This window comes from Myxine glutinosa, chromosome 2 (assembly GCF_964187855.1).
Source record: "Myxine glutinosa chromosome 2, kmMyxGlut1.1, whole genome shotgun sequence".
NCBI lineage: Eukaryota > Metazoa > Chordata > Myxini > Myxiniformes > Myxinidae > Myxine > Myxine glutinosa.
Genome location: NC_136262.1, coordinates 102475957 through 102502857, shown reverse-complemented (window position 1 = coordinate 102502857; position 26901 = coordinate 102475957). Strand labels below are relative to the sequence as shown.

Genomic DNA, 26901 nt, shown 5'->3' with positions numbered 1-26901 from the left:
ATTGCAAATTATAAACAGACTATGTGAAGGTTTTTACCTTTTGGCTTCAAGTGAAGCAAGAAGGATGTGCAAAAGACTTTTTGACATTGATCCCCAAGACATTGATCCATCGGAGCGCATGTAAAACACTAAGCCCACATGTTATAGATAGGGTCGAGATTCTAACCCAGGTTAGACATCTCAGGGGCAGGTGTGCATACCTCAAATATGTTCTGGCAGCACATACTGTATGTACTGTACCATGTATACTAGAAAGAAACATTCCAGTGTGATATAGTGTAACTCTATCCTGACAAACTGCATCACTGAAATAAAATCCTGGCTTCAAATCAACTTCCTGAAACTTAACTGTGATAAATCTGAAATAATCATCATTGGCCCAAAAACGCTCACCAAATCCACCCATAACTTTGCCCTCAACATCGACGGTTTCCCAGTATCCACCTCCCCTCACATCCAGAATCTTGGCATCATCTTTGACCAAACCCTCTCCTTCGACAAATACACTAAACAGATCACAAAGACAGCCTGCTTTCACCTGAAAAACATCGCCCGTCTCCGTCCATCCCTCTCCTCCGTGGCTGCAGAAACCCTCATCCACGCCTTCATCTCCCGTCTGGACTACTGCAATAGCCTCCTCTATGGTTCAGCCTCAACAATCACCAATAAACTCCAATACATTCAGAACTCCGCTGCCCGTCTACTCACCCATTCCCAGACCCGTGACCACATCACCCCCGTCCTTTACAAGCTTCACTGGCTCCCCATCCCCCAGAGAATCCAGTACAAAATCCTCCTCTTGACCGACAAAGCCCTCCATAACCTGGCCCCATCCTACCTGGCTGACCTCCTCTCCAGACACACTCCCACCTGCAACCTCCGCTCTGCTGGTACCAACCTCCTGACCCCCCCCCCCCCCCCATCCGGACCAAATTCAGATCCTGGGGGGACAGGGCCTTCTCCATCACTGCTCCCACCCTCTGGAACTCACTACCTCACACCATCAGAGACTCGTCCTCACTCACCACATTCAAAACATCACTCAAGACCCACCTGTTCAACACTGCATTCAACATTTAACCGACAGCATTTAACCCCTGACTATCTCTTCTCCTTCTCCTTCCTTTTGCTTTGATTATTTACCTATTGATTTTTGTCTTTTTGCACTTGTTTTTTGTACTCTGTCAAAGCGCGTTTGGGCTTCTTGAAAAGCGCTATATAAAATAAATGTATTATTATTATTATTATTAATATCTCACTATCTGCCATGATCTTTCCTGGGAAAACCACATTTCCAAGCTGGCCTCCAAAGCCAGTCACCGACTGGGCATCCTCGATCGTGCGAAGTCCTTCCTTGGCACACCTGAGCTCCTCACCACATACAAGGCTTTCATCCGCAGCTCAATGGAATACTGTTCTCCCTTCTGGGCCGGTGCTCCTGCCTCACACCTAGCTCGGCTTCACGCTGTTGAAACCAAAGCTTTCAGAATCATTGGAATCTCCCGCGATGAAGCTAACTCCGAGGGCCTTTCACTTACTCACCGCAGGCAGGTTGGTGGTCTATCTGTCTTCTACCGACTCCTCTCCGGCCTTGCCCCCCCAGCTCTATCTGTGCTCTGTCCCCCAAATATTCCTACAGGTCGCACAAGATCTGCCTGCAACCCTCTTCTGGTGAAACTGCCAAAATCTCGGCTCTCTGCTCACCTTCACTCTTTCATTCCCCTTTTCTTCCGCCTCTCGAACAATCTCCCACACTCCCTTCAATCCCACTCATCCCTCCAGGTTTTTAAAACAGCTGTTCACCACCATCTCTTGTCTTCCCCCATCCAAAACCTTGATCTTTTCTACCCCCGTTAATTCACCCCAGATACACTTTTTTGAAATTTCGACTTATTTTCTGGAAATCCTAGCAGTGTCCATGTGTTTTTTCTACCTCTCCTACCCCCTCCCTCCCCCTCCCACAGATCTCCCGATGTCCCTGCTCTCAAATGTTGTACAGTACTTGTGTGCTTCCCTCTCCCCCCCCCATCTTGTCTCCCGCTCCCTTTATCTTATGTTTTATGTGTCAGTTTGTCTTTTTGTGATTAATGTTAGCTCTTACACGAGCCTCGATCTTGTACACACAAAAAAAAAAATACAGAAACGTACTGTTGAATGTTGAGCTGTTCCATTCTCCTCTTATTTAATTGTAACTGTTGATCAACTGCCATGCTGTAGTTCATTGATGTTAAAGATGAGAACTGCTCAATGGAGTTTTCAGCCATGCCGTGATAGTCGATCAATCTATGGGCAGCATGTTCGATCTGTTGCCATCTCTGTAAGAATAAATGCGAGAGAATGGTGAAAGGATAAAGATATAAGCGTAGAAGGTATGTGGCCATAAAACAATCACTCTAAGCCAAATACAGTTTATTTATCTCACGCATGTGGAGTGAAAAGCAGGGTTAAGCAACTGGTTAACTTCTGTCTGTCCATCTGTCCGTCAACAACCGTCAGTTTATGATCGAGGAACAACTAATTTAAATTGAATGTTATATTTTAAACACAAATTGAAACACAAATCCGAAATCAAACCTGCCGTTGAACAGTAATTTGGGTCTGGATTTGTCCCGATTGCGCATGCGCAGAGAGGAGTGAGTAATTTTTGATGCTGTCTGTCTGTCTGGCAATGAAACAAAAATGAAAATAATTTGAAACAGGAAAGTTACTGTTTTTAAGGACGTTATTAAGGACACAAACAACAGGCACAAATAACTAATGTGACGTGTTACATATGGTGGTGTAATAGACACTGACTGCGTCAACGGTAGTGAATTCAGGAATTTATTAATTTATACGACTTTTGCAATCTTTATTTTATTGAAATTGAATTATACAAGTCAGGAGACGACGATGGTTCACGAGCGAGCGGTATTCAATGACAAAGGACGGACTATAACCGAAACAGGCCCGGAGAGGCCAGGCCCAGAAATGTCAAAACGAAGGTTACTGACCTTGAAATGAGATAGAAAATGATGTATAATCAGTTATGAGGTTAGTTAGCTACACAATACCGAAAATTCGGTGAAAAAAGAAATGGGGGAAAAAAAAAAAAAGAAAAAAAAAAGAAAATGAAAAATCGAGCTCCGTGGGGCTAGACACATGACATTGGCCTAACGAAATATCGAAACCCCTGTCAGATTCCACCAAACCCCTCGGAGAAGATGTAGCTTGAAATCGATTACACCCTAAAAAGACATCTTTTTCGGGCGTCGCTCCGCCCACAATGGGCGCAATACGCCCACTCTAGGCAGGACACAACTAGATCATGATATCAACCTCCCACCCAAGTTTCATCAAGATCGGATGATATCATCGGGTAGTTATGCTGCGGACAGACAGACACACACACAGACAGACGCACACACATGACGAATATAGTGGTCACTTGATAACTCGTGGACCAATACTTCACCACTGCTAAACACAAATCACCTTCTTGTCACTTTCAAAACTCATCCATTTTGTAGTACTTGGACATGTTAAATACAGTGCCTTGCGAGAATATTCACACCCGTTGACTTTTGCACACCGCTCCTTTCCTATTCCCTCTCCAGGCGCGGCATGACGTCATCACCAGGCACCGAAGGAGGCCCAACGAGGGACGATGACGCGTGTTGAAAGGGAGCACTCAGTTTTCACTCTGTTTGTTTGTTTTCTTTTTACTTGTGTTACGTGGTCCCCTCGGTGAATACCTGGTCTCGGTGACCCCCGGACCGTGAGCGGAACTTCGCCAGAAAGCTGTATTATATATGCGCTTTCGCCACGCAATCCATATGAATTTCACCCAAGAGACAACTGATGTTCAAGGATATATTTCAATGGCAAGGATACCATACAATTTCAATGACACAACCACAGAGATTTTCCCCGAGCAATCAACAATACACAACCATCAACAATTCCCTATCCACAATCAATTCCCTAGGATTAAGATGGCCATCTTATATATGTGTGTCCCGGTGAGTACTCACGACCCCCTTTTGGTCTCGGTCCCGCACAATGTCTCTGGGCCCCTCCTGACCAAGATGATGGTCGGCGTCGCCGCACTCGGGCGGTTGAACGAACCCCGGGTGGACGTGTTTCCACCGGGCAGGTATCGTACCACTACCAGGCACCCCGGCTGCAGCCCCTCGTGGCCACGCGAAGCGGGTACGGGAAAGCAAGCCAAACCCCACGCCGCTTGCAAGGCGTGTTAGGCCCCAACGGGCGACCCGTACGCGTCTTTTTAGACGGTGTCGCGAACGGCGCCCAACGCTGGGTCGGTGCACGGCCACACGACCGTTTGACGTCCACCGGGCAGGTATCCGTCCCGGTAACTCCTCTCGCCAGACAGGCTCGGGAACGCCGCTTTTCCACACGGCTCAATCAATCCCCACTTTCGTCGGATCGGGCGAGGAAGAAGAATACTCGTCCTTTTTTCCTCGTGTCTTTTCCTCTTCCGTTTCCGGTCACTTCCGTTTCCGGCCACTTGTTCAGAAGGGCTCCTGACCCTCCAATCACAACAACCCTTAATATACTACACACGGATAAGCAAAGACCTGAATGGTAATCCACATACATTCACATAAATATGTAACACTCCCCCCCTTCAAGAAAGAAAGTTTGAACCCAGCGAAAACTTTCTTTGCCGGCCAATTTGGATAAACAAACCAGATAACTCAACCCCCCCACCTTATCAGTTCCCCCCGGGCACCGTTATCACTTAACAATAAAGCAACAAAATTTCACACAACCCCCAGAGATTTTCAAAGGTAATTCCTTCTGGACAAAGCACCAGCCACGACATTGTCCCTGCCCTTTACATGTTCAATTTCTCCTTGGACTCCTGTCAAGCCAAACTCCATCTCATGACCCTCTGACTTTGACTGTCAGTTTCTTGTGAATGAAGGTTAAGGGGTTGATCAAAGATCCAAAGTTAAGCAACTCGATAGCACTTTTTCCGGGAGGCCAAGCCGAGTATTCACTACATGGATGCCTTTAGGAACGTGGAGTTCACGGTTAGTCCGTGCAGGAAAGTTCTCTACATGGGCGCCTTGAGGAACGTGGAGTTCACGGTTAGTCCGTGCATGAAAGTTCACTACCTGGACGCCTTTAGGAACGGCGTTCACGGTTAATCCGTGTAGGAATCTTGGCTCGGCGGCTCCGCCGCCTTCAGTGCTTCAACTTCTCAGAACTTCCCTAATAATTATGGTGGGACCGCTTGTCCCTGTAGTCCCATGAATAGCGGTCTCCTTCTCGGCCACTACTTTGACAATCCTTCCTTCGGGAGCTGCCGTAACTCAGGGAGCCTCCATAATAATATTGATTGCGGCCACCACCAACACTACCGCCCAGTTGTCCTCTCCTGTAGACCTCTCGACGCCTACGAAATGCCTTCCCTACTGTTATGGTCCGACCCTCCAAATCCTTGCCATTCCAATTCTTCTCTGCCTCTCTGGCGTCTTTTGTGCTTGCAAACGTGACAAAGCCGAACCCTCTTGACTGTTGCGTTTCCCTGTCTCTTACCAACCGCACTTCCACCAGCGGCCCATATCTGTTGAAGACAGAGGTCAGAACTTCTTCCTCTGTTTTGAAGTTCAGTCCCCCTACAAATAACTTGGTACTTTTGTCGCCCTCCCGAGCTGGTGTGGTGTTATTTTCCCTGCTGGGCTCTTTACCAACCCTCAGGTTACCATAAACTTGACCCCCGGCCAAATCATTCCCGATAACCACAGATACACCCTCTACAGGAAGCGTGGCTTGTAAACCGACGGTGACCGGTCCTGACACCAAATCGGACTCCAAATGGATGACATGAAGTGGAGCACTAACACCGCCCCCGATCCCCTGTAAACGAACACTATCCCCCGTTGCCGTCTCCTCGGACCATGGCAAAATGCCTTCAAGCATTAAAGATTGATGTGCTCCTGTGTCCCTCAATATCCTAACCGGTCTCCGGTTAGTCGAGGCTCCATCCAGTGACACAAACCCCTCTGAAATAAATGGTTGGTAACCCTTTTGATGGCGATTTCTCACAATGGCCATTGCATTTGGAGTCGTAATAGTCGGACTCCGCTCTGGGTCTTCCCTTTTCATGCGGTAACAACTGGACATCAAGTGTCCCGGTTTTTTGCAAAAAGCGCAAGTAGGCCCGGAGGAAAAACTCGTGGTCTGCCTCGGGCCCCCCGAAATATAAGTTTGTCTTGGGCCCGCATCCCTCTGATTTCGAACAGGTGGGGTATCCGCGTTGTCCCCATACTCCTCTCGAGGCCGCCGCCAGGTATTGTCGTTCTCCGCACCTGCTGTTCCCCACCTCCCCTGCGGAGATCTAGGCGAGGAGTTAGGTTCGTGGACCCCTATTCGGTGGGTTAAAGCATAATCATCTGCCATGGTGGCTGCGTCCCACAACTTTGGTACTTTCTTTTCCTGCAGGTACACTTTGATGTCCTCGTGGACACACTGCTGAAATTCCTCCACCAGGATCAAGTCACGCAATGTTTCGAAGTCTTTCCCGACTCCTTTTGACTCACACCACCGATCAAACATGTTTTCTTTCACTCTGGCAAACTCCACATGGGTCTCACTCTCCCTCTTCCTGGCATTCCTGAATTTTTGCCTGTAGGCTTCCGGAACCAACTCATAGGCTTTGAGGATGTGCTTCTTCAGTACCTCATAATCTGCACATTGGTCCATTGGTAGCGCCGAATAAATTTCCTGAGCTTTCCCCACCAGCACACTTTGCACGAGTATGGTCCAGGCCTCCTCCGGCCAGTTTAATTGTCGAGCCACTTTCTCAAAGTGTGGAAAAAATTTCGCGACTTCCTTTTCACTGAACGGTGGAACCAGCCTCACATGTCTGCCCACATCCCAGGTTTTCTGGTTAGGTGTCGACCCCGTCAGCAAGGGTGGTGCCTCTCCCCGTTCTCTCATTAACTCCAGCTCCTTGAATTTGATTTCTTGCTGAAGCTCCATGTCACGTTCCTTTAATTCCCTTTCCGCTTTTCTCTCCTCTGCTTCGAGGTCCCTTGCAGCTCTCCTCTCCTCTGCTTTTCTCCCTTCTAACCTTTCCTGGAGTTCTCTTTCCACTCTCCTTTCCTCTGCTTGTTTCTCTTCTCTCCTCGCTTCTGCTTTCCTTTCCTCTTCTTTTAACCTTTCCTGGAGTTCTCGTTCCACTCTCCTTTCCTCTGCTTGTTTCTCTTCTCTCCTCTCTTCTGCTTTCCTTTCTTCTTCTGCTCTTTCCTTTTCTGCTTTCCTTTCTTCTTCTGCTCTTTCCTTTTCTGCTTTCCTTTCTTCTTCTGCTCTTTCCTTTTCTGCTTTCCTTTCTTCTTCTGCTCTTTCCTTTTCTGCTTTCCTTTCTTCTTCTGCTAACCTTTCCTGGAGTTCTCGTTCCACTCTCCTTTCCTCTGCTTGTTTCTCTTCTCTCCTCTCTTCTGCTTTCCTTTCTTCTTCTTTAATCCGTTCCTGGCTCCGTAATTGCAACTCCAGTTTCCGGAGCTCAACGTCTTCTGGTTCTTCGGGTAGCCACTCCCAGGCTAACTCGTCCCATGTTCCTAATCCCACCATAGATTGTATCACCGTGGCCTGCAACTCTGCCTTCCTCAAATTAGTTCGGACCTCCAAGTTAAAATGTTTGGCCAATTTCAAGAGGTCCGACTTTAGTAACGCTCGGAACTGTGCCTCACTCGGTGTTACCGCAACGTTCTGTGCCACAAACGCCATGGTGACTATCGTTAACACCTGTTAACCTTCACCCAAGACTTTACCCCAATTTTACCCAAAAATTTTCCAATTAATACTTAATTAATAAATTTTAATTAATAAAAATATTATTTTATTATTTTATACAAATACACTTTTAGATCCCGGACGAGCCCCCAATTCTGTTACGTGGTCCCCTTGGTGACTACCTGGTCTTGGTGACCCCCGGACCGTGAGAGGACCTTCGCCAGCAAGTAGTATTATATATATGCGCTTTCGCAACGCAATCCCTATGAATTCCACCCAAGAGAAACTGATGTGCAATGATATATTTCCAGGGTAAGGATAGCATACGATTTCAATGATACAATCACGGATATTCCCCGAGCAATCAACAACAAACAACCATCAACAATTCCCCAATCCACAATCAATTCCCTATATGCTTAAGCTGGCCATCTTATATAGGTGTGTCCACTTCTGTACTCACGACCCCCTTTTGGTCTCTGCCCCTCACAATGTCTCTGGGCCCCTCCTGACCGAGATGCTGGTCGGCGTCGCCGCTCTCGGGCGGTTGAACGAACCCCGGGTGGACGTGTTTCCACCGGGCAGGTATCGTACCAGGCACCGCGGCTGCAGCCCCTCGTGGCCACGCGAAGCGGGTACGGTAAATCAAGCCAAAAGCCCCACGCCGCTTGCAAGGCGTGTTAGGCCCCACGTGCGACCCGTACGCGTCTGTTTAGACGGTGCCGCGAACGGTGCCAGACGCGGGGTCGATGCACGGCCCCACGTCAACTTGACGTCTCCACCGGGTAGGTACACGTCCCGGTAACTCCTCTCGCCAGACGGGCTTCGGAACGCCGCTTTTCCACGCAGCGCAAGGTCGATCCCACCTTTCGTCGGAGCGGGGCGAGGAAGAAGAATACTCGTCGCTTTTCTTCCTCATGTCTTTTTTGTCTTCCGTTTCCGGTCACTTCCGTTTCCGGACACTTTTTCAGAAGGGCTCCTGACCCTCCAACCACAACAACCCTTAATCTACTACGCATGGATAAGCAAAGACCTGAATGGTAATTCACATACATTCACATAAATATGTAACAAGGTGACAATGCAAATATGTCAAGGCTAGCAGGGGATACCCAGCGTTGCCAGGCGGTGGTTTTGGGATGTGTTGGACATGAAAAAGCTATGGAGTTAATGGCCTCATGGTGGTTGCTTTTTGCCTGCGAGCCGAAGGCAGCACTGCCTGACCCCACATCCCAATATACACTTTAAAGTGGGATTTGGCCTCAAAACGGATGTCACGCCCAACGTGCCATAGCTTAAATCCTTGCCCAGATGCTGAAGTACAGACACCCAAATTTTGGGGCCTCCAGTGCTATGGTTGGGCCGTGAAACAATGACGTACAAACACTTGAAAATATGTAAATAGATATCGATTAGCAGTTTCAAAAATAGACAAAAAAAAGTTTACATAAACCTAGGCACTTGATGTTGCCAAGCAACCTTATTTGCTTTTCAGCAACCTTATTTGCTTTTCATTTCGAGCACACAAGGTTTATTCAAAATTCAATTTCAAACCCAAGTCATTGAAAGTACAAAGATCCAATGTAACATGCATCGTCGAGCAACAATCAATCGTCGTCGAGCGGCAATCAGTCGTCGGCGAGCGGCAATCAGTCGTCGCCGAGCGGCAATCAGTCGTCGCCGAGCGGCAATCAGTCGTCGCCGAGCGGCAATCAGTCGTCGCCGAGCGGCAATCAGTCGTCGCCGAGCGGCAATCAGTCGTCGCCGAGCGGCAATCAGTCGTCGCCGAGCGGCAATCAGTCGTCGCCGAGCAGCAAACAGTCACCGCCGAGCAGCAAACAGTCACCGCCGAGCAGCAAACAGTCGCCGCCGAGCAGCAAACAGTCGTCGCCGAGCAGCAATCAGTCGTCGCCGAGCAGCAATCAGTCGTCGCCGAGCAGCAATCAGTCGTCGCCGAGCAGCAATCAGTCGTCGCCGAGCAGCAATCAGTCGTCGCCGAGCAGCAATCAGACGTCGCCGAGCAGCAAACAGACGTCGCCGAGCAGCAATCAGTCGCCGCCGAGCAGCAATCAGTCGCCGCCGAGCAGCAATCAGTCGCCGCCGAGCAGCAATCAGTCACCGCCGAGCAGCAAACAGTCGCCCCCGAGCAGCAAACAGTCGCCGCCGAGCAGCAATCAGTCGTCGCCGAGCAGCAATCAGTCGTCGCCGAGCAGCAATCAGTCGTCGCCGAGCAGCAATCAGTCGTCGCCGAGCAGCAATCAGTCGTCGCCGACCAGCAATCAGTCGTCGCCGACCAGCAATCAGTCGTCGCCGAGCAGCAATCAGTCGTCGCCGAGCAGCAATCAGTCGTCGCCGAGCAGCAATCAGTCGTCGCCGAGCAGCAATCAGTCGTCGCCGAGCAGCAATCAGACGTCGCCGAGCAGCAAACAGACGTCGCCGAGCAGCAATCAGTCGCCGCCGAGCAGCAATCAGTCGCCGCCGAGCAGCAATCAGTCACCGCCGAGCAGCAAACAGTCGCCCCCGAGCAGCAAACAGTCGCCGCCGAGCAGCAATCAGTCGCCGCCGAGCAGCAATCAGTCGCCGTCGAGCAACAAACAGTCGCCGTCGAGCAACAAACAGTCGCCGTCGAGCAACAAACAGTCGCCGTCGAGCAACAAACAGTCGCCGTCGAGCAGCAAACAGTCGCCGTCGAGCAGCAAACAGTCGCCGTCGAGCAGCAAACAGTCGCCGTCGAGCAGCAAACAGTCGCCGTCGAGCAGCAAACAGTCGCCGTCGAGCAGCAAACAGTCGCCGTCGAGCAGCAAACAGTCGCCGTCGAGCAGCAAACAGTCGCCGTCGAGCAGCAAACAGTCGCCGTCGAGCAACAAACAGTCGCCGTCGAGCAACAAACAGTCGCCGCCGAGCAACAAACAGTCGCCGTCGAGCAACAAACAGTCGCCGTCGAGCAACAAACAGTCGCCGTCGAGCAACAAACAGTCGCCGTCGAGCAACAAACAGTCGCCGTCGGGCAACAAACAGTCGCCGTCGAGCAACAAACAGTCGCCGTCGGGCAACAAACAGTCGCCGTCGAGCAACAAACAGTCGCCGTCGAGCAACAAACAGTCGCCGTCGAGCAACAAACAGTCGCCGTCGAGCAACAAACAGTCGCCGTCGAGCAACAAACAGTCGCCGTCGAGCAACAGTCGTCGTCGAGCAACAGTCATCGTCGAGCAACAGGCGTCGTCGAGCAACAGGCGTCGTCGAGCAACAGTCGTCGTCGAGCAACAGTCGTCGTCGAGCAACAGTCGTCGTCAAGCAACAGTCGTCGTGAAGCAACAGTCATCGTGAAGCAACAGTCATCGTGAAGCAACAGTCATCGTGAAGCAACAGTCATCGTGAAGCAACAGTCATCGTGAAGCAAGTCGTCGTGGAGCAACAGTCGTCGTCGAGCAACAGTCGTCATCGAGCAACAGTCGTCGTCGAGCAACAGTCGTCATCTAGCAACAGTCGTCGTCGAGCAACAGTCGTCGTCTAGCAACAGTCGTCGTCGAGCAACAGTCGTCGTCGAGCAACAGTCATCGTCGAGCAACAATCATCGTCGAGCAACAGTCGCCGTCGAGCAACAAACAGTCGCCGTCGAGCAACAGTCATCGTCAAGCAACAGTCGTCGTCGAGCAACAATCATCGTCGAGCAACAATCATCGTCGAGCAACAATCATCGTCGAGCAACAAACAGTCGCCGTCGAGCAACAAACAGTCACCGCCGAGCAACAAACAGTCACCGCCGAGCAACAAACAGTCACCGTCGAGCAACAAACAGTCACCGTCGAGCAACAAACAGTCACCGTCGAGCAACAAACAGTCACCGTCGAGCAACAAACAGTCGCCGTCGAGCAACAAACAGTCGCCGTCGAGCAACAAACAGTCGCCGTCGAGCAACAAACAGTCGCCGTCGAGCAACAAACAGTCGCCGTCGAGCAACAAACAGTCGCCGTCGAGCAACAAACAGTCGCCGTCAAGCAACAAACCGTCATCGTCGAGCAACAGTCATCGTCGAGCAACAGTCGTCGTCGAGCAACAGTCGTCGTCGAGCAACAGTCGTCGTCGAGCAACAGTCGTCGTCGAGCAACAGTCGTCGTCGAGCAACAGTCGTCGTCTAGCAACAGTCATCGTCAAGCAACAGTCATCGTCAAGCAACAGTCATCGTGAAGCAACAGTCATCGTGAAGCAACAGTCATCGTCAAGCAACAGTCATCGTCAAGCAACAGTCATCATCAAGCAACAGTCATCGTCAAGCTCAAGCCACACCACGACAAAAGTAACTTCCAACTGTCGTCGTCGAGCAGTCAGCCATCAACCATCTCAACATGCTTGCCATCCTATTAATATAATCCATACAGATCCCCTTACCAAACATGCAACAACCAATGCTAAATTCAAAGAAATCTCAAATCTCACAAAAGAAATCTCAAATCTCACACTCTTACGATGCCTCTCCAAAAACACCGACTGGACAACCCTCCCATCCACTTTCTGAATAATCCTCTCCAAGAAGTTCTGTCACTCAAGCTTTTTGGTCTCACTATCTGCCATGATCTTTCCTGGGAAAACCACATTTCAAATCTGGCCTCCAAAGCCAGTCGCCGACTGGGCATCCTCCGTCGTGCGAAATCCTTTCTTGACACACTGAGCTCCTCACCACATACAAGGCTTTCATCCGCAGCTCAAAGGAATACTGCTCTCCCATCTGGGCTGGTGCTCCTGCCTCACACCTAGCTCGTCTTCACGCTGTTGAAACCAAAGCGTTCAGAATCATTGGAATCTCCCGCGATGAAGCTAACTCCAAGGGCCTTTAACTCACTCACCGCAGGCAGGTGGGTGGTCTTTCCGTCTTCTACCGGCTCTTCTCTGGCCTGCCCCCCCCCCCCCAGCTCTCTCTGGGCTCTGTCCCCCAAATATTCCTACAGGTCACACAAGATCTGCCTGCAACCCTCTTATGGTTAAACTGCCAAAATCAAGACTCTCTGCTCACCTTCACTCCTTCATTCCTCTTTTCTCCCGCCTCTGGAACAAACTCCCTCACTCTCTTCAATCCCACTCCACCCTCCAGTTGTTTAAAACAGCTGTTCACCACCATCTCTTATCTTCCCCCATCCAAAACCTTGATCTTTTCTACCCCCGCTAATTTCACCCCAAATCCACTTTTTTGAAATACCAACTTCTGTCCTGGAAGTCCTTGTGTTTTATACTTCTCCCACCCCCTTCCCACGCCTCCTCCCCCCCCCCCCCCAAGCCCTCTCCCTCCCACACATCTCCCTGCTCTCAAATGTTATGTTGGTGTGCTTCGCCTTCTCTCCCCATCTTGTCTTCTGCTCCCTCTTTTTATATATTTTGTTTGTCTGGTTGATTTGTTTGTGAAATAAATGTTAGCTCTTTCACGAGCCTCGATTCAGTATACAAAAAAAAAGAAAAAAAAAGTGTGGCATCAGAAATCCCCAAAACTCAATCATATTGTCATTGTGCAGGGTCTGACAAATCGCATCGCCCAACACTTATCAGAAAGACATATTTATTTATTTATTAATGTACAACTCCAGCTTCAGGGCTTCACGAAGGTCCAATGAAACAGCTGCTCGGCGAGTGGTCTCCAAATGATGGCACCGGAGTTGGAGAATTAAATTCATATAATCATCGTGAATTTAGTGCTTCCCAAGTCGTCCATATTTGGTAAATAATACCTGTATTTAATGGTGGTATGGCCAGGTAAGTCGCGGCTGCTGTACTGCTTGCTCAAAGCGCTGAGTTCGCCCTCACCCTTCCCGCGGCCACCCTTGGCCGGCTCAAAAGTGGGCCTCGCTGCAGTTGTCATGCTGAGGCCTAGCAAACAAAGCGAAAATAGCGGGAGATTACGGGATTTTAAATACCGGGTGGTCTCTATATGGCAATCTTTGCACAAAATCCTCTAGACACCAAAAACCACCAAGGCCGCAATCCCACCGCTTCACAACATCGCATCTGTCGATCTGATGGTTTCCGCTGCACAACTTCCTTGTAAAAACAACTGTAATGAATAAACATCATTCGAGATATACAAGTTGATTTTTCAAGCAATAGCAATAAAAAGCAAACACGAAAAATTCATCAACCTCACTAAGATTTCCACACCAAAGCCACTTCCGTAATGTAATCCTTGTTGTTGTTGTTGTTGTTGTTGTTTATGTGAAGGATTTCCTTACCAATAAATAAATAAAACTTACAATAATTGCACCGAAACTCATGCATTTTACAAACTACTGCTTAAAAAGAACAAGTTTTGACAATAAGTCGCAGAGAATAAATATTTCGCTTGAGTTTGGTTTGTTGCGATGCGGCTCCTCAGCGAAAAGGAACGAAGCAACATGAAAGATACCGGAAGCGAAGGAGATTGAAGGATATGGAACGAAAATAGAAGAAATAAAAGGGAAGCGAAAGAGGATTGGAAAATAATCAACAGACAAACCTGGGTGCCATTTTCCTGAATGTATTAATTTTTTTAAATTCCCGTTCTTACACAAGTTCGTGTTATTAAAATTTAATTCTGGCAGGGGTACCCAGCGTTGCTCGGTATATTTTTGTGGGTGCCCAAAACACTTCCCTACACCCACTAAAGAATAGGGTCGGGAATCATTACCCTCGCCTGAGGAGGGGGTATTGCATTTGAGTCCGTTTGTTACTTGGCAAAAAAAAAAAAAAATTTTTTTGCAAGTATGTTGATCACTCCGGTTTGTGTGTGTGTGTGTTTGTCTGTCCGCTCACTTATACTTGCCCACGTCACAATTTTAAACCGATCTTCACGAAACTTCACCAAGTGGTAGAGTTCGTGATCCGACAAAATTCTATATATTTTTGAGGTCAAAAGGTCAAAAGATCAACATAGGCCAAAGGTCAACCACTTTTTCCGAATTTCAAAATCCTCAATTTTCATCCGATTGACTTGAAATTTGAATAGGATTTACATATCGGCGAACTGAATTCAACCACCAACTATTTTTGAGATCAGCATAGGCCAAAAGGTCAACATAGGCCAAAGGTCAACCACTTTTTCGAATTTCTAAAATCCTCAATTTTCATCCGATTGACTTGAAATTTGAATTGTATTTACATATCAGCAAACTGAATTCAACCACCAATTATTTGTGAGGTCAAAAGGATGCTCTACTGAGTGCCATTCTGCTTTGTCCCCTTTTGTCAAGTGTTGCTCTATGAGTGATTTTTAATATGTGTGTTTGTGTGTCCACTCACTTATACTTCCCTACAGGTCACAATTTTTATCTGATCTTCACGAAACTTCACCAAATGGTAGAGTTCGTGTTCCGACAAAATCCTATATATTTTTGAAGTCAAAAGGTCAACATAGGCCAAAGGTCAACCACATTTTTTCAAATTACTAAAATCCTTATTGCTGGAATAGCATTTACAAATCAGCTAACTGAATTCAACCACCAACTATTTTTGAGATCATTTTAGGCCAAAAGGTCAAAATAGGCGGAAGGTTAACCACTTTTTTCAAATTTCTAAAAGCCTCAATTTTCATCTGATTGACTTGACATTTGAATTGGATTTTCATATCAGCTAACTGAAGTCAACCACCAATTATTTCTGAGGTCAAAAGGATGCTCTACTGAGTGCCGTTCTGCTTTGTTCTCTTTTGCCAAGTGTTGCTCTATGAGTGATTTTTAATTTGTGTGTTTGTTTGTCCGCTCACTTATACTTGCCTGCAGGTCACAATCTTAAGCCGATCTTCACGAAACTTCACCAAACAACCTGCCTGCGGTGAGTGAGTGAAAGGCCCTCACAATCAGCTTCATCGCCGGAGATTCCAATGATTCTGAAAGCTTTGGTTTCAACAGCGTGAAGACGAGCTAGGTGTGAGGCAGGAGCACCGGCCCAGAGGCGAGAGCAGTAATCCATTGAGCTGCGGATGAAAGCCTTGCATGTGGTGAGGAGCTCAGGTGTGTCAAGGAAGGACTTCGCACGACGGAGAATGCCCAGTCGGCGACTGGCTTTGGAGGCCAGCTTGGAAATGTGTTTTTCCCAGAAAATATCATGGCAGATTGTGAGACCCAAGAGATTGAGTGACAGAACTTCTTGGTGAGGATTGTTGAGAAAGTATATGGGAGGGTTGTCCAGATGGTCTTTTCGAAGAGACATACCCGGCAAACACATAACGTAATCACAACGTTGCTGGAACATCCTAATTAGGTAACGAAAAAAACAACGTTCTATAAATGTTTTAAGGACGTTTTACTTTTACCTTCAAACATGTTAACCTTTAAACAACGTTATGGAAACGTTTTTATATCAACGTTATTTGAATGTTGTAGGAAAACGTTGCCCAAATGTTTTAGTTAGGTACTGGACTGACGTTATACCAATCAATGTGTTGTGATCTACAAACATTCCGCTCAACTTTGCGAGCATTCCAGGTGTGGGAGATGTTGATGGAGGTGGAAAAAACGTATTTCCTGCCATTTTGTTAAGTAACGTGAAAAACGTTGAAACAACGTTGTGGAAACGTTTTACAACAACATTATTTCAATGTTGCAGGAAAGTAACGTGAAAAACGTTGAAACAACGTTATGAAAACGTTTTACAACAACATTATTTCATTGTTGCAGGAAAACGTTCCCTAAACGTTTTAGTTATGTACTGGACCGACGTTATACCAATCAACGTGTTGCGAACTACAAATATTCCGCTCAACTGTGAACATTCCAGGGGTGTGAGATGTCCGGGGAGGTGGAAAAAACGTATTCCTGCCATTTTGTTAAGTAACGTGAAAAACGTTGAAACAACGTTGTGGAAACGTTTTACAACAACATTATTTCAATGTTGCTGGAAAACGTTCCCGAAACGTTTCAGTTAGATATTGGGCCGATGTTATACCAATCAATGTGTTGTGAACTAAAAACATTCTGCTCAACTTTGCGAACATTCCAGGGGTGCGAGATGTTGGGGAAGGTGGAGAAAACGTATTATCCTGCCATTTCGTTAAGTAACGTGAAAAACGTTGAAACAACATTGTGGAAACGTTTTACAACAACATTATTCCATTGTTGCAGGAAAACGTTCCCTAAACGTTTTAGTTAGGTACTGGACCCACTTTAGGGTTAGGTTTAGGGGTTTCTATTAAACGTCCAATGAACATTGAGTAATATCAAAGTGTTAAATGGATTATTTTAATTACACTTTGTCCTCTTATGATCCTGCCCCACCTAAAATGAATGAACTGGAACATAAATGAATATCGTTTTAACCGATTTTTAAACACGATTTACCGATTAAATAAGTTACCGAATCATTTAAAAATGGTTACAATGGTTTTCCTCGACAAAAAGTGACATGAAAAGTTCAAACTTTATTTCGCAAATTTGCAAATTTTTCGTGCATATTTTTTTGTTATTATTGTAACACAATAGTTAGTTATAATATGTAAACATAATAATTACTTAGTTATAATATGTAAACACAATGATTAGTTAGTTATAATATGTAAACATAATAATTACTTAGTTATAATATGTAAACACAATGATTAGTTAGTTATAATATGTAAACATAATAATTAGTTAGTTATAATATGTAAACATAATAATTAGTTAGTTATATGATGTAAACATAATAATTACTTAGTTATAATATGTAAACACAATGATTAGTTAGTTATAATATGTAAACATAATAATTACTTAGTTATAATATGTAAACACAATGATTAGTTAGTTATAATATGTAAACATAATAATTAGTTAGTTATAATATGTAAACATAATAATTAGTTAGTTATATTATGTAAACACAATAATTAGTTAGCTCGTTATTTGAACTAGCAGAGTACCCGCCCTATGGGCGACCCTATGGGCTTTCTTGTTCCAAGCATACAACACATTTTCTGCATCTGTTATTGGAGGATATTTTCTGCTGATACAACTGATTTGACTTGGATTACTTGATTATTTCCTTTGGTAATATTGCTGGATCTCTGTTCAACTTAGGTGGCCTTGGTTTTTGAAGTATCTAAATTTTCCAGACAAAAAAACAAATATCAACCGTCACCCTAGCTAACAACACCCACGACCAAACCACACTCACCTCTTCCCCCCTCCTCCCCCTTCCACCATCTCCTCAAAATCCCTCTTCAACCATCACCCGAGCTAACAATTCCCACGACAACCCCACAACACTCTCTTTCCTCTCCTCCACCATCCTCTCACAATCCCCGATCAACCCTCACCCTAGCCAACAATACTCACGACCATCCCACACCATCTCTCTGTTCAACTTAGGTGGCCTTGGGCTTTGAGGCATCCAATTCCCCCCCCCCCCCCCAAAAAAAACATACCATCAACCATCACCCTAGCTAACAGTACCCATGACAACGCCACAACACTCTCTTTCCTCTCCTCCACCATCCTCTCACAATCCCATATCAACCATCATCCTAGCTAACAATACTCACGACCATCCCACACCATCTCTCTGTTCAACTTAGGTGGCCTTGGGCTTTGAGGCTTCCCAATTTTCCAAAAAAAAACCAAACAAACCATCAACGATCACCTTAGCTAACAGTACCCATGACCAACCTACACTCTCTCTCCCTCTCCCACCACCCCTGCCCCTCCACCATGCCCTCAAAATCCCCCTGCAACTGTCACCCTAGCCAACAATACTCACGACCACCCCTCACCACCACTACACAATCCCCCATAAACTATCTCCGCAACTAAGGATACTCACGACCACCCCATACCATCCCCCAACAACCATCACCCTAGCTAACAATACGGTATCAATACCCATGACCAACCCACACACCCCCACCCCCTCCAACATCCCCAATCATTATCGGAATCCGAGCAGCTCGGAATGCACTGTCTCTATGTACTGTCACCAGCAGGATCACAGGGAGTTCACAATGTGATGTCATTGGCAAACTCGAAAATCGACACTGGGGTTTTTTAACTTTGTGATTCACAAATAAAATATAATCCCCTTCAAATTAGACTGTGATTGATTGTCAATGGTTTTCAGAAAGAAAAAAAAATTGGGTTCCCCTTTAAGGGTCTTTTGGGTCTTCAGTGGCTTTTCAGTCTTTTCGGTCTTCAGGGCGTTTGTAGTATTTTTTGTCTTTGGTGTCTTTTCAGTCTTCAGCGTCTTTTTGGTTTTTGGATGTTTTGGTCTTCAGGGTGTTTAAGGGTATTTGGGGTATTTTGGGTCTCTGAGGTCTTTTTGGTGTTCGAGGTCCTTTGGGGTCCTTTGGGGTTTTTTGGGGTCTTCAGGATATTTTGGGTCTTCGGGGTCTTTTCATTATTTTAGGTCTTTGGGGTATTTTCGGCGTTAGGAGTTTTTAGGGTCTTTTGGGTCTTTGGGGTCTTTTTGGTGTTCGGTGGCCTTTAGGTCTTCAGGGTCTTTTCAGTCTTTGGGGTATTTTAGATCTTTGGGGTTTTTTGGGTCTTTGGGGCCTTTTGGGTCTTTGGGGTCTTTTTGGGTCTTTGGGATTTTTCAATCTTCAGGGACTTTTGGGTATTTTCAGTCTTTGGGGTCTTCTGGGTCTTTGGGGTCTTTTCGGTGTTCGGGTCTTTTGGGTCTTTTTAGTCTTTGGGGTCTTTTCAGTATTTGGGGTATTTTAGGTCTTTGGGGCTTTTGGGGTCTTTTTTGGTCTTTTGTGTCTTTGGGGTGTTTTTGGTCTTTTCAGTATTTGGGGTCTTCGGGATCTTTTGGGGTATTTAGGGTGCTTGGGGTATTTTGGGTTCTCCGGGACTTCTCGGTATTTTGAGTCCTTGGGGGGGGGGGGGGGGGGGGATTGGGGGAGGGTGTCTTTTGGGTCTGCTGGGTACTTGAGGTTAAGTATTTCAGGTTACATTTGTGGGTGGAGTCAGGTCAGCTGTCCAACCAATGGGTGAAGCCCACACCCTTTTCCCCCACTCCACTTCTCCCCACAATCCCCCTTCAACTTTTTTTTTTTTTTTTTTGTATACTGAATCGAGGCTCGTGAAAAAGCTAACATTTATTTCACAAACAACTCAACCAGACAAACAAAGTATACAAAAAGAGGGAGCGGAAGACAAGATGGGGAGAGAAAGGGAAGCACACAACCACAACATTTGAGAGCAGGGAGAAGTGTGGGAGGGAGAGGGCTTGGGGGCAGGAGGCGTGGGGAAGGGGGGGGGGGGGGTGTGGGAGAAGTATAAAACACAAGGGGGCCGAAATTAGCGGGGATAGAAAAGATCAAGGTTTTGGATGGGGGAGGATAAGAGATGGTGGTGAACAGCTGTTTTAAAGACCTGGAGGGTGGAGTGGGATTGAAGAGAGTGAGGGAGTTTGTTCCAGAGGCGGGAGAAAAGAGGAATGAAGGAGTGAAGGTGAGCAGAAAGTCTTGATTTTGGCAGTTTAACCATAAGAGGGTTGCAGGCAGATCTTGTGCGACCTGTAGGAATATTTGGGGGACAGAGCCCAGAGAGGGCTGGGGGGGCAAGGCCAGAGAGGAGTCGGTAGAAGACGGAAAGACCACCAACCTGCCTGCGGTGAGTGAGTGAAAGGCCCTTGGAGTTAGCTTCATCGCGGGAGATTCCAATGATTCTGAACGCTTTGGTTTCAACAGCGTGAAGACGGGCTAGGTGTGAGGCAGGAGCACCAGACCAGAGGGGAGAACAGTATTCCATAGAGCTGCGGATGAAAGCCTTGTATGTGGTGAGGAGCTCAGGTGTGCCAAGGAAGGACTTCGCACGACGGAGGATGCCCAGTCGGCGACTGGCTTTGGAGGCCAGATTTGAAATGTGGTTTTCCCAGGAAAGATCATGGCAAATAGTGAGACCCAAAAGCTTGAGTGACAGAACTTCTTGGAGAGGATTATTCAGAAAGTGGATGGGAGGGTTTTCCAGTCGGTCTTTTCGGAGAGACATCGTAAGAGTGTGAGATTTATCAGGATTGAAAGACATGTTCCATTTGTTTGCCCAGTCTGTGATTTTGTCCAGGTCACCCAAACTAACAATACTCATGAACACCTTACCCCACTCCCCCATGACCCATCCCATCACAATCCCCCATCAGCCATCAACCAATGGGTGAAGTGCGAACATATATACATATATACATATATATATATATATATATACATATATACATATATACATATATACATATATACATACTGTGCGGTTTTAGAACCCACACTTGTAAATATGACATTATTAAATGGTTAAAGGTAGCACCCCTAGTTCGTCCACAAGCAACACGTAGGCCACCATAGGACTTCAGTTATTTCATTAATAGGTGTTTTAGATAAGGCCGTGTTTCCAATAGTTGAATCTGCGTTGTGTCGATCAAATAAGAGTAGGTCCCCCATTCCGTTCATTTTGCGACCTCCCTCTCCAAGCGCGACGCCATTACGCGCCCCTACAGTTGGTGCCTCATGGCTCTCCCAATTTGTTACGCGCCTTTGTTAGCAGCGTTCGCTGCCTTAGCGCTCGCCCCAGCCACCATAAGCCACGAGGATAGGCCCGAGAAAGGGGGCAGAACGCCAAGATGAAGGTGTGGCCACGTCATCCAGCTGTCAAAGCCGTGGCCGGTAAGCCCTCACCAGCCAACCAGGGCTGAAGGAACATCGCTGGCAGGTGTGGCAGTTTGGCTCGCGGAGCGTTTTGCTGGTCGAGATATATAAGCACGAACGCAAAGCCCTTTCAGAGGACTTATTCAGCGGCGCTCTTGAGAAGGGACTTATTCAGCGGCGCTCTTGAGAAAGGACTTGTTGAAGGCGCGCTCGTTACAAGGATGGGTTGGAGGCGCGCGCATTGTAAAAGGACTGTGTGAGAGAGCTCACCTACACAGGACTCTTAAAGGACTCGCGTGCACGCGGCGCTGATCAAAGGGCTTGAAGAAGAGATATACGGCACGCTGTTAAAGAGAACATTGGAGAGGGTGCGTTTGGCACGGGGGTGCACATATTACGTACGCCATAGGACACCAGCTTCCCCCCGTTATATAAATTGTCCGGACGCGTTCCAATATACGCGGAGCTGCCTGCCGGGTTTCGCCGCTAGACCGGAGCCTGGACCCCATCGCCGGACCTTTCATCAACCATCTACAATCCCCGTGTGAGTGTGTATGTTTGTCCTGGGTATTAAGAGTAAGACTGTTTAAGACTGCCCTGTGTTCTGCTTCTTCCTCTTCCTATCTTGTCCATTCTGTCGTTTCCTCTTCTTCTTTCTTCTAAATAATTAATAAACCCATCTTTGTTCTTCCTACCTTCTGGTTTCCTCTCCATCCGATTGCATCCGTCCTTTCTATCATTGGGTAAACGTGGCACGATTGAAACCACTAGAATCGGGTTTAGTCTCATTGTTAACGGCTCGGATCGCGGATTGCTATCCGCTCGGCATTTTCCATCTTATCCGTGGTTCGAGCGGCAGTTATCTCCTTGCTTTACGGCCGGTGGTAGTACTTAGGTAATTGGACTAAGACTCGACCAACAACCCTACTTACCACCGACCGGAAGGAACGTTATAACTTCTAAGGACTCGGGTCGGTCAGTAGAAGACAAGGGGATTAACCCCACCTTGATAAGGGGATAAGGGGAGCGCCGACGGCCAAGATCCGTAACAATACATATATACATACATATATACATACATATTATATACATACATATATACATACATATATACATGCATATATACATACATACTGTTACGGATTCGTCACATCCGTCTTTGTGGTTTTCATCCACTGGAAGCATTTTTAGTTTCATATACTATTATTGTTACGGTTTCGGTGTGAAATGGAGATAACTGTCTTCAAAGGTAAAATTCGTGTTTCAAAAGAAAAATGAAATGGATCGGGAGAAACCGGAAGAGGAGGAAGAAGAGGCTGGAGCGGATCGAGTGAGCATATTGGTTTCCCCGGGAAAGGGATTCCTGTGACAGTGTCGTTATTGCTGTGGCAAATAAACCTGTGTGACGGGTTTTGCTTTTGGTTCCGAAAGTGAATCATCGCTGGAGGGCAGGCACGCCTCCATTACCAGCCACCCCGCCATTTCACCTCGCACCAGCCATTCGCCTGGTTACCATGTGTGCGTCGTGGATTTCGCTTGGAAACTCGCGGTTCTTCGCGGTTCTCCGCTTGGGAACTGCTGCTCGTTCATGTCAGCGTCATTGTCTGGTGAACCGAAGGTGTGAATTCCCAGTCGCCTTTTGGGTGAACTTTTACCTGACCGAAGTCGGCCCGACCTCTCACCCAGTGGCTCTTCTGCGCCGTCGACTGTCAGCCGTCCTGGGGTCAGGTCTCAGTACGACCTTTTTTTATTGTGATCACCGGAGCGTGGATCGACTTTGGCCTGGTGTCGTGACAGTGACTTTGGGGGTGTTACAGTTCGCTCACGTGGAGTACCGTGAGTTATTGAGTTAAGAAACTGGTGGTACCATCATAGGAATTATATGGTGTTTGCTGTGCAATTGAGGTTTTCTTGTACTTGTGCAAGTTGTTATTATTGTGCGATTTTAATACAATACTTGGTTTTTGTATCGATTGATTGGTGTGGTTTCACCATTGGTCATTGGCACACATAATAGCACATCATTCTGCCGTGAACCTTTCGGGGCTCGGAGGTACACCGTGACCGGGGTATGGGGAGGAGTACGTAACAGAAATTGGGGGCTCGTCCGGGATAGAATTTCCAAACATTCCCAAAATTTTCCTGAAGTATATCGACAACAATTTAGGAATGCCAGGAAGAGGGAGAGTGAGACCCATGTGGAGTTTGCCAGAATGAAGGAAACTATGTTTGATAGGTGGTCTGACTCGAAGGAGATTGGGAAAGACTTCAACCATTTATGACAATTGATATTGGTGGAGGAATTTAAACAGTGTGTCCACGTGGACATTAAAGTGCATCTGGATGAAAAAAAGGTACCGGAGTTGTATGAGGCAGAAACAGTGGCAGATGATTATGCCTTGACCCACAGGATGGGGTTCCACAAACATAACTTTCCACCTAGAGTTAGCCAGGGGAGTTACGGTAAATCAGGTTCGGAGAACAAATTTTCATGGAGGTGGCCTGGAGAGGACTACAGGAAAAAAATCTGATACTGTGACTTTTAGGGATCAGAAGACTGCAATTTCAAGGCAGAGCTATCTTCCGGGGGGGGGGGGGGGGGGCCGAGGCAGACCACGAGTTTTTCCTCCGGGCCGACTTGCGCTTTTTGCAAGAAACCTGGGCATTTGATGTCCCAATGTTACGCCCTGAAAAGGAAAAATCAGGATCGGGGTCAGGCTAGTGCAACTCCGAATGCGTTGGCCAATGCGAGAAATCGTCCTTGGAGGACAGTGCCTGGTGAAGGTTCCCGTGCCAAAGTTACGGCATCACAGAACGACCTTGTCCAAGAGGGTTACAAACCTTTTATTTCTGAGGGGTTTGTGTCACTGGATGAGGACTTAACGAACCAGAGACCTGTTAGGGTATTGAGGGACACAGGAGCACATCAATCTTTGATGCTTGAGGGCATTTTGCCATTGTCGGAGAAGACGGCAACTGGGGTTAGTGTTCTCTTACAGGAGGTTGGTGGCTATGTTAAAGCTCCTCTTCATGTCATCCATTTAAAGTCTGAGTTGGTGTCCTGACCGGTCACTGTGGGGTTACAAGCCACTCTTCCTGTAGAGGGAATCTCTTTTATTATCGGGAATGATTTGGCCGGGGGTCGAGTTTCTGGTAATCCGATGTTGGTTGAAAAGCCCAGTATGGAAAATAACACAGCACAGTTAGAGCAGGAGATTCCGGGTATCTTTCCATCCTGTGCAGTGACTCGTGCTATGGGTAGGACGTGCTCTGAAGAGAAGGAGAAGGATGGTGATGTTGATTTGGGTTCCATAGAGATATTGGAGGAAAAGTCTGAAAGAGGTAATAGGAAAGGGAGTGACATCAAGGAACCTAAGGAAAGGGTGGCAACTGGACCAAAAGAGAAAATGGAGTGTCCGTCGGAGACATCTGGGAACGAGGCTGAACAAACGGTGCTTGTCCGAAAGAGACTTGTTGAAGAACCACACAGAGATTCGGAGCTCCGGAGTTTGATTGGTAAAGCCATTACAGAGGAAGAGGCTAGGAAGGTACCTGTTGGTTACTTCATGAAAGGGGAAATACTCATGAGAAAATGGAGACCACCGGAGGTGCCAGCAAATGATGAGTGGAAAGTTCATTATCAAATTGTGGTGCCACCGCCGTAACGGAAGGAGATATTGAGTTTGGCACATGAGACACCTTTGGCCGGGCACCTTGGAGTGAACAAGACATGTGACAGAATTTTGGTACATTTTTTCTGGCCAGGATTGCGACATGATGTGGCGGAGTTCTGTAAATCTTGCCATTCTTGCCAGCTGGTGGGAAAACCTAATCAGAAAGTCCGTTCTGCACCTTTAAAACCAATTCCAGCTTTTGAAGAGCCATTCAGCCGTGTCATTATTGACTGTGTAGGCCCTTTACCTAAAACTAAGGCTGGACATCAGTATCTGCTGACAATCATGTGCGCTTCCACGAGGTTCCCAGAAGCAGTGCCTCTTCGGAAAATTACTGCGGCAGTTATTGTGAAGGCTTTGATTAAATTTTTCACTTTGGTTGGCCTACCTAAGGGCATCCAGTCTGATCAGGGTTCCAATTTCATGTCAACGCTTTTTCAGCAAGTGGTACACCTGTTGGGAGTGGAGCAGGTAAGATCAAGTACTTACCATCCCGAGAGCCAAGGGGCCTTGGAAAGGTTTCAGCAGACATTGAAGAATATGATCAGAACGTACTGTTTTGAATGTGACAAGGATTGGGATGAGGGAATGCCCTTATTGTTATTTGCTACGAGGGAATCTGTTCAGGAGTCATTGGGATTCAGTCCTTTTGAACTTGTGTTTGGACACGCAGTTCGAGGACCATTGAAATTGGTGAAAGAACATGGCTACAGGAGGAGTCACAGTCAACAGTGGTGGAGTATGTGTCAACGGTTAGGCACAGATTGGCAAAGGCTTGTGAAGTTGCGAGAGGAAACTTGAAAGTGACACAGGACAAAATGAAAGTGAGACATGACAAGAAATCTCAGATAAGAAATTTCAGGCCTGAGGACCGAGTGTTAGTGTTGCTTCCTGTTCCAGGTCAGCCACTACAGGCTAGGTATTTTGGTCCATATGCAATCAAAAGGAGGGTTAATGAAACGGATTACGTGGTGACAACTCCCGATCGACGAAAAAGCGGCAGCTGTGTCATGTCAACTGACTGAAGAAATATTATGAGAGGAAGCCTGTGGAAAAAATGGTTCCTGTCTCACCTGTCGTGCCTGTACTCGGGGTGCAAGAGAATCCAGAGGTTGAGGCCGGTGTAAAGTTTGATAACTTTGATGACCAGGCTTGTCCCAGATTGACGAACACGGAAGTGTTGAGTAATTTAGATGAGAAATTAGGTCATTTGACGAGGGAACAACAAGGACAACTATCCAGCCTAATTTCTGAGTTTGCACATTTGTTCACAGATGTACCTGGTCGTACTGACTTAGTATATCATGATATTGAGGTGGGGGAAGCCACTCCTGTGAAACAACACCCCTATCGGATGAACCCTGTGAAGATGGAGTATCTTCGGCAGGAGGTTCAGTATATGTTGGAGAATGACATCATCGAACCAAGCAGCAGTGAATGGAGCTCACCATGTGTGTTGGTTCCAAAACCCGATGGCAGTTTTCGCTGTTGTACGGATTTAAAACGGGTTAATGCAGTGACCAAGACCGACTCATATCCCATCCCGAGGATTGATGACTGTATTGATAGAATAGGCCCAGCTAAATTTGTAACTAAGTTTGACTTGCTGAAAGGGTATTGGCAGATTCCTTTTACTGATAGAGCCAAGGAAATCTCGGCTTTAGTCACACCAAATGGGTTGTATCAGTACAAGGTTCTTCCCTTTGGATTGAAAAACGGGCCTGCTACATTTCAACGGCTGATTAATAAGCTTATTGCAGACCTTGAGGGGGTGGACGGTTATCTGAATGATGTCATCACCCACACCATGACCATGGAAGATCATCTTAAACAAATTCATGCATTTTTCAAGAAACTGACCGAGGCAGGGTTGACCATCAACTTATCTAAGAGTGAGTTTATAAAAGCACAGGT

General features: G+C 46.9%; 1 protein-coding gene across 1 annotated transcript in view; it reads right to left on the bottom strand.

Moving 5' to 3' along the window:
* The window catches only part of LOC144890854 (uncharacterized), an 83873-nt gene that overhangs the window by 10173 nt on the left and 46799 nt on the right, over nt 1-26901 (bottom strand). Inside the window, exon 2 of the mRNA XM_078772733.1 lies at nt 2149-2315. Within this exon, the coding sequence (XP_078628859.1) occupies nt 2149-2264 (116 nt within the window). The 5' untranslated portion in view covers nt 2265-2315. The remainder of the gene's footprint in view (nt 1-2148; nt 2316-26901) is intronic.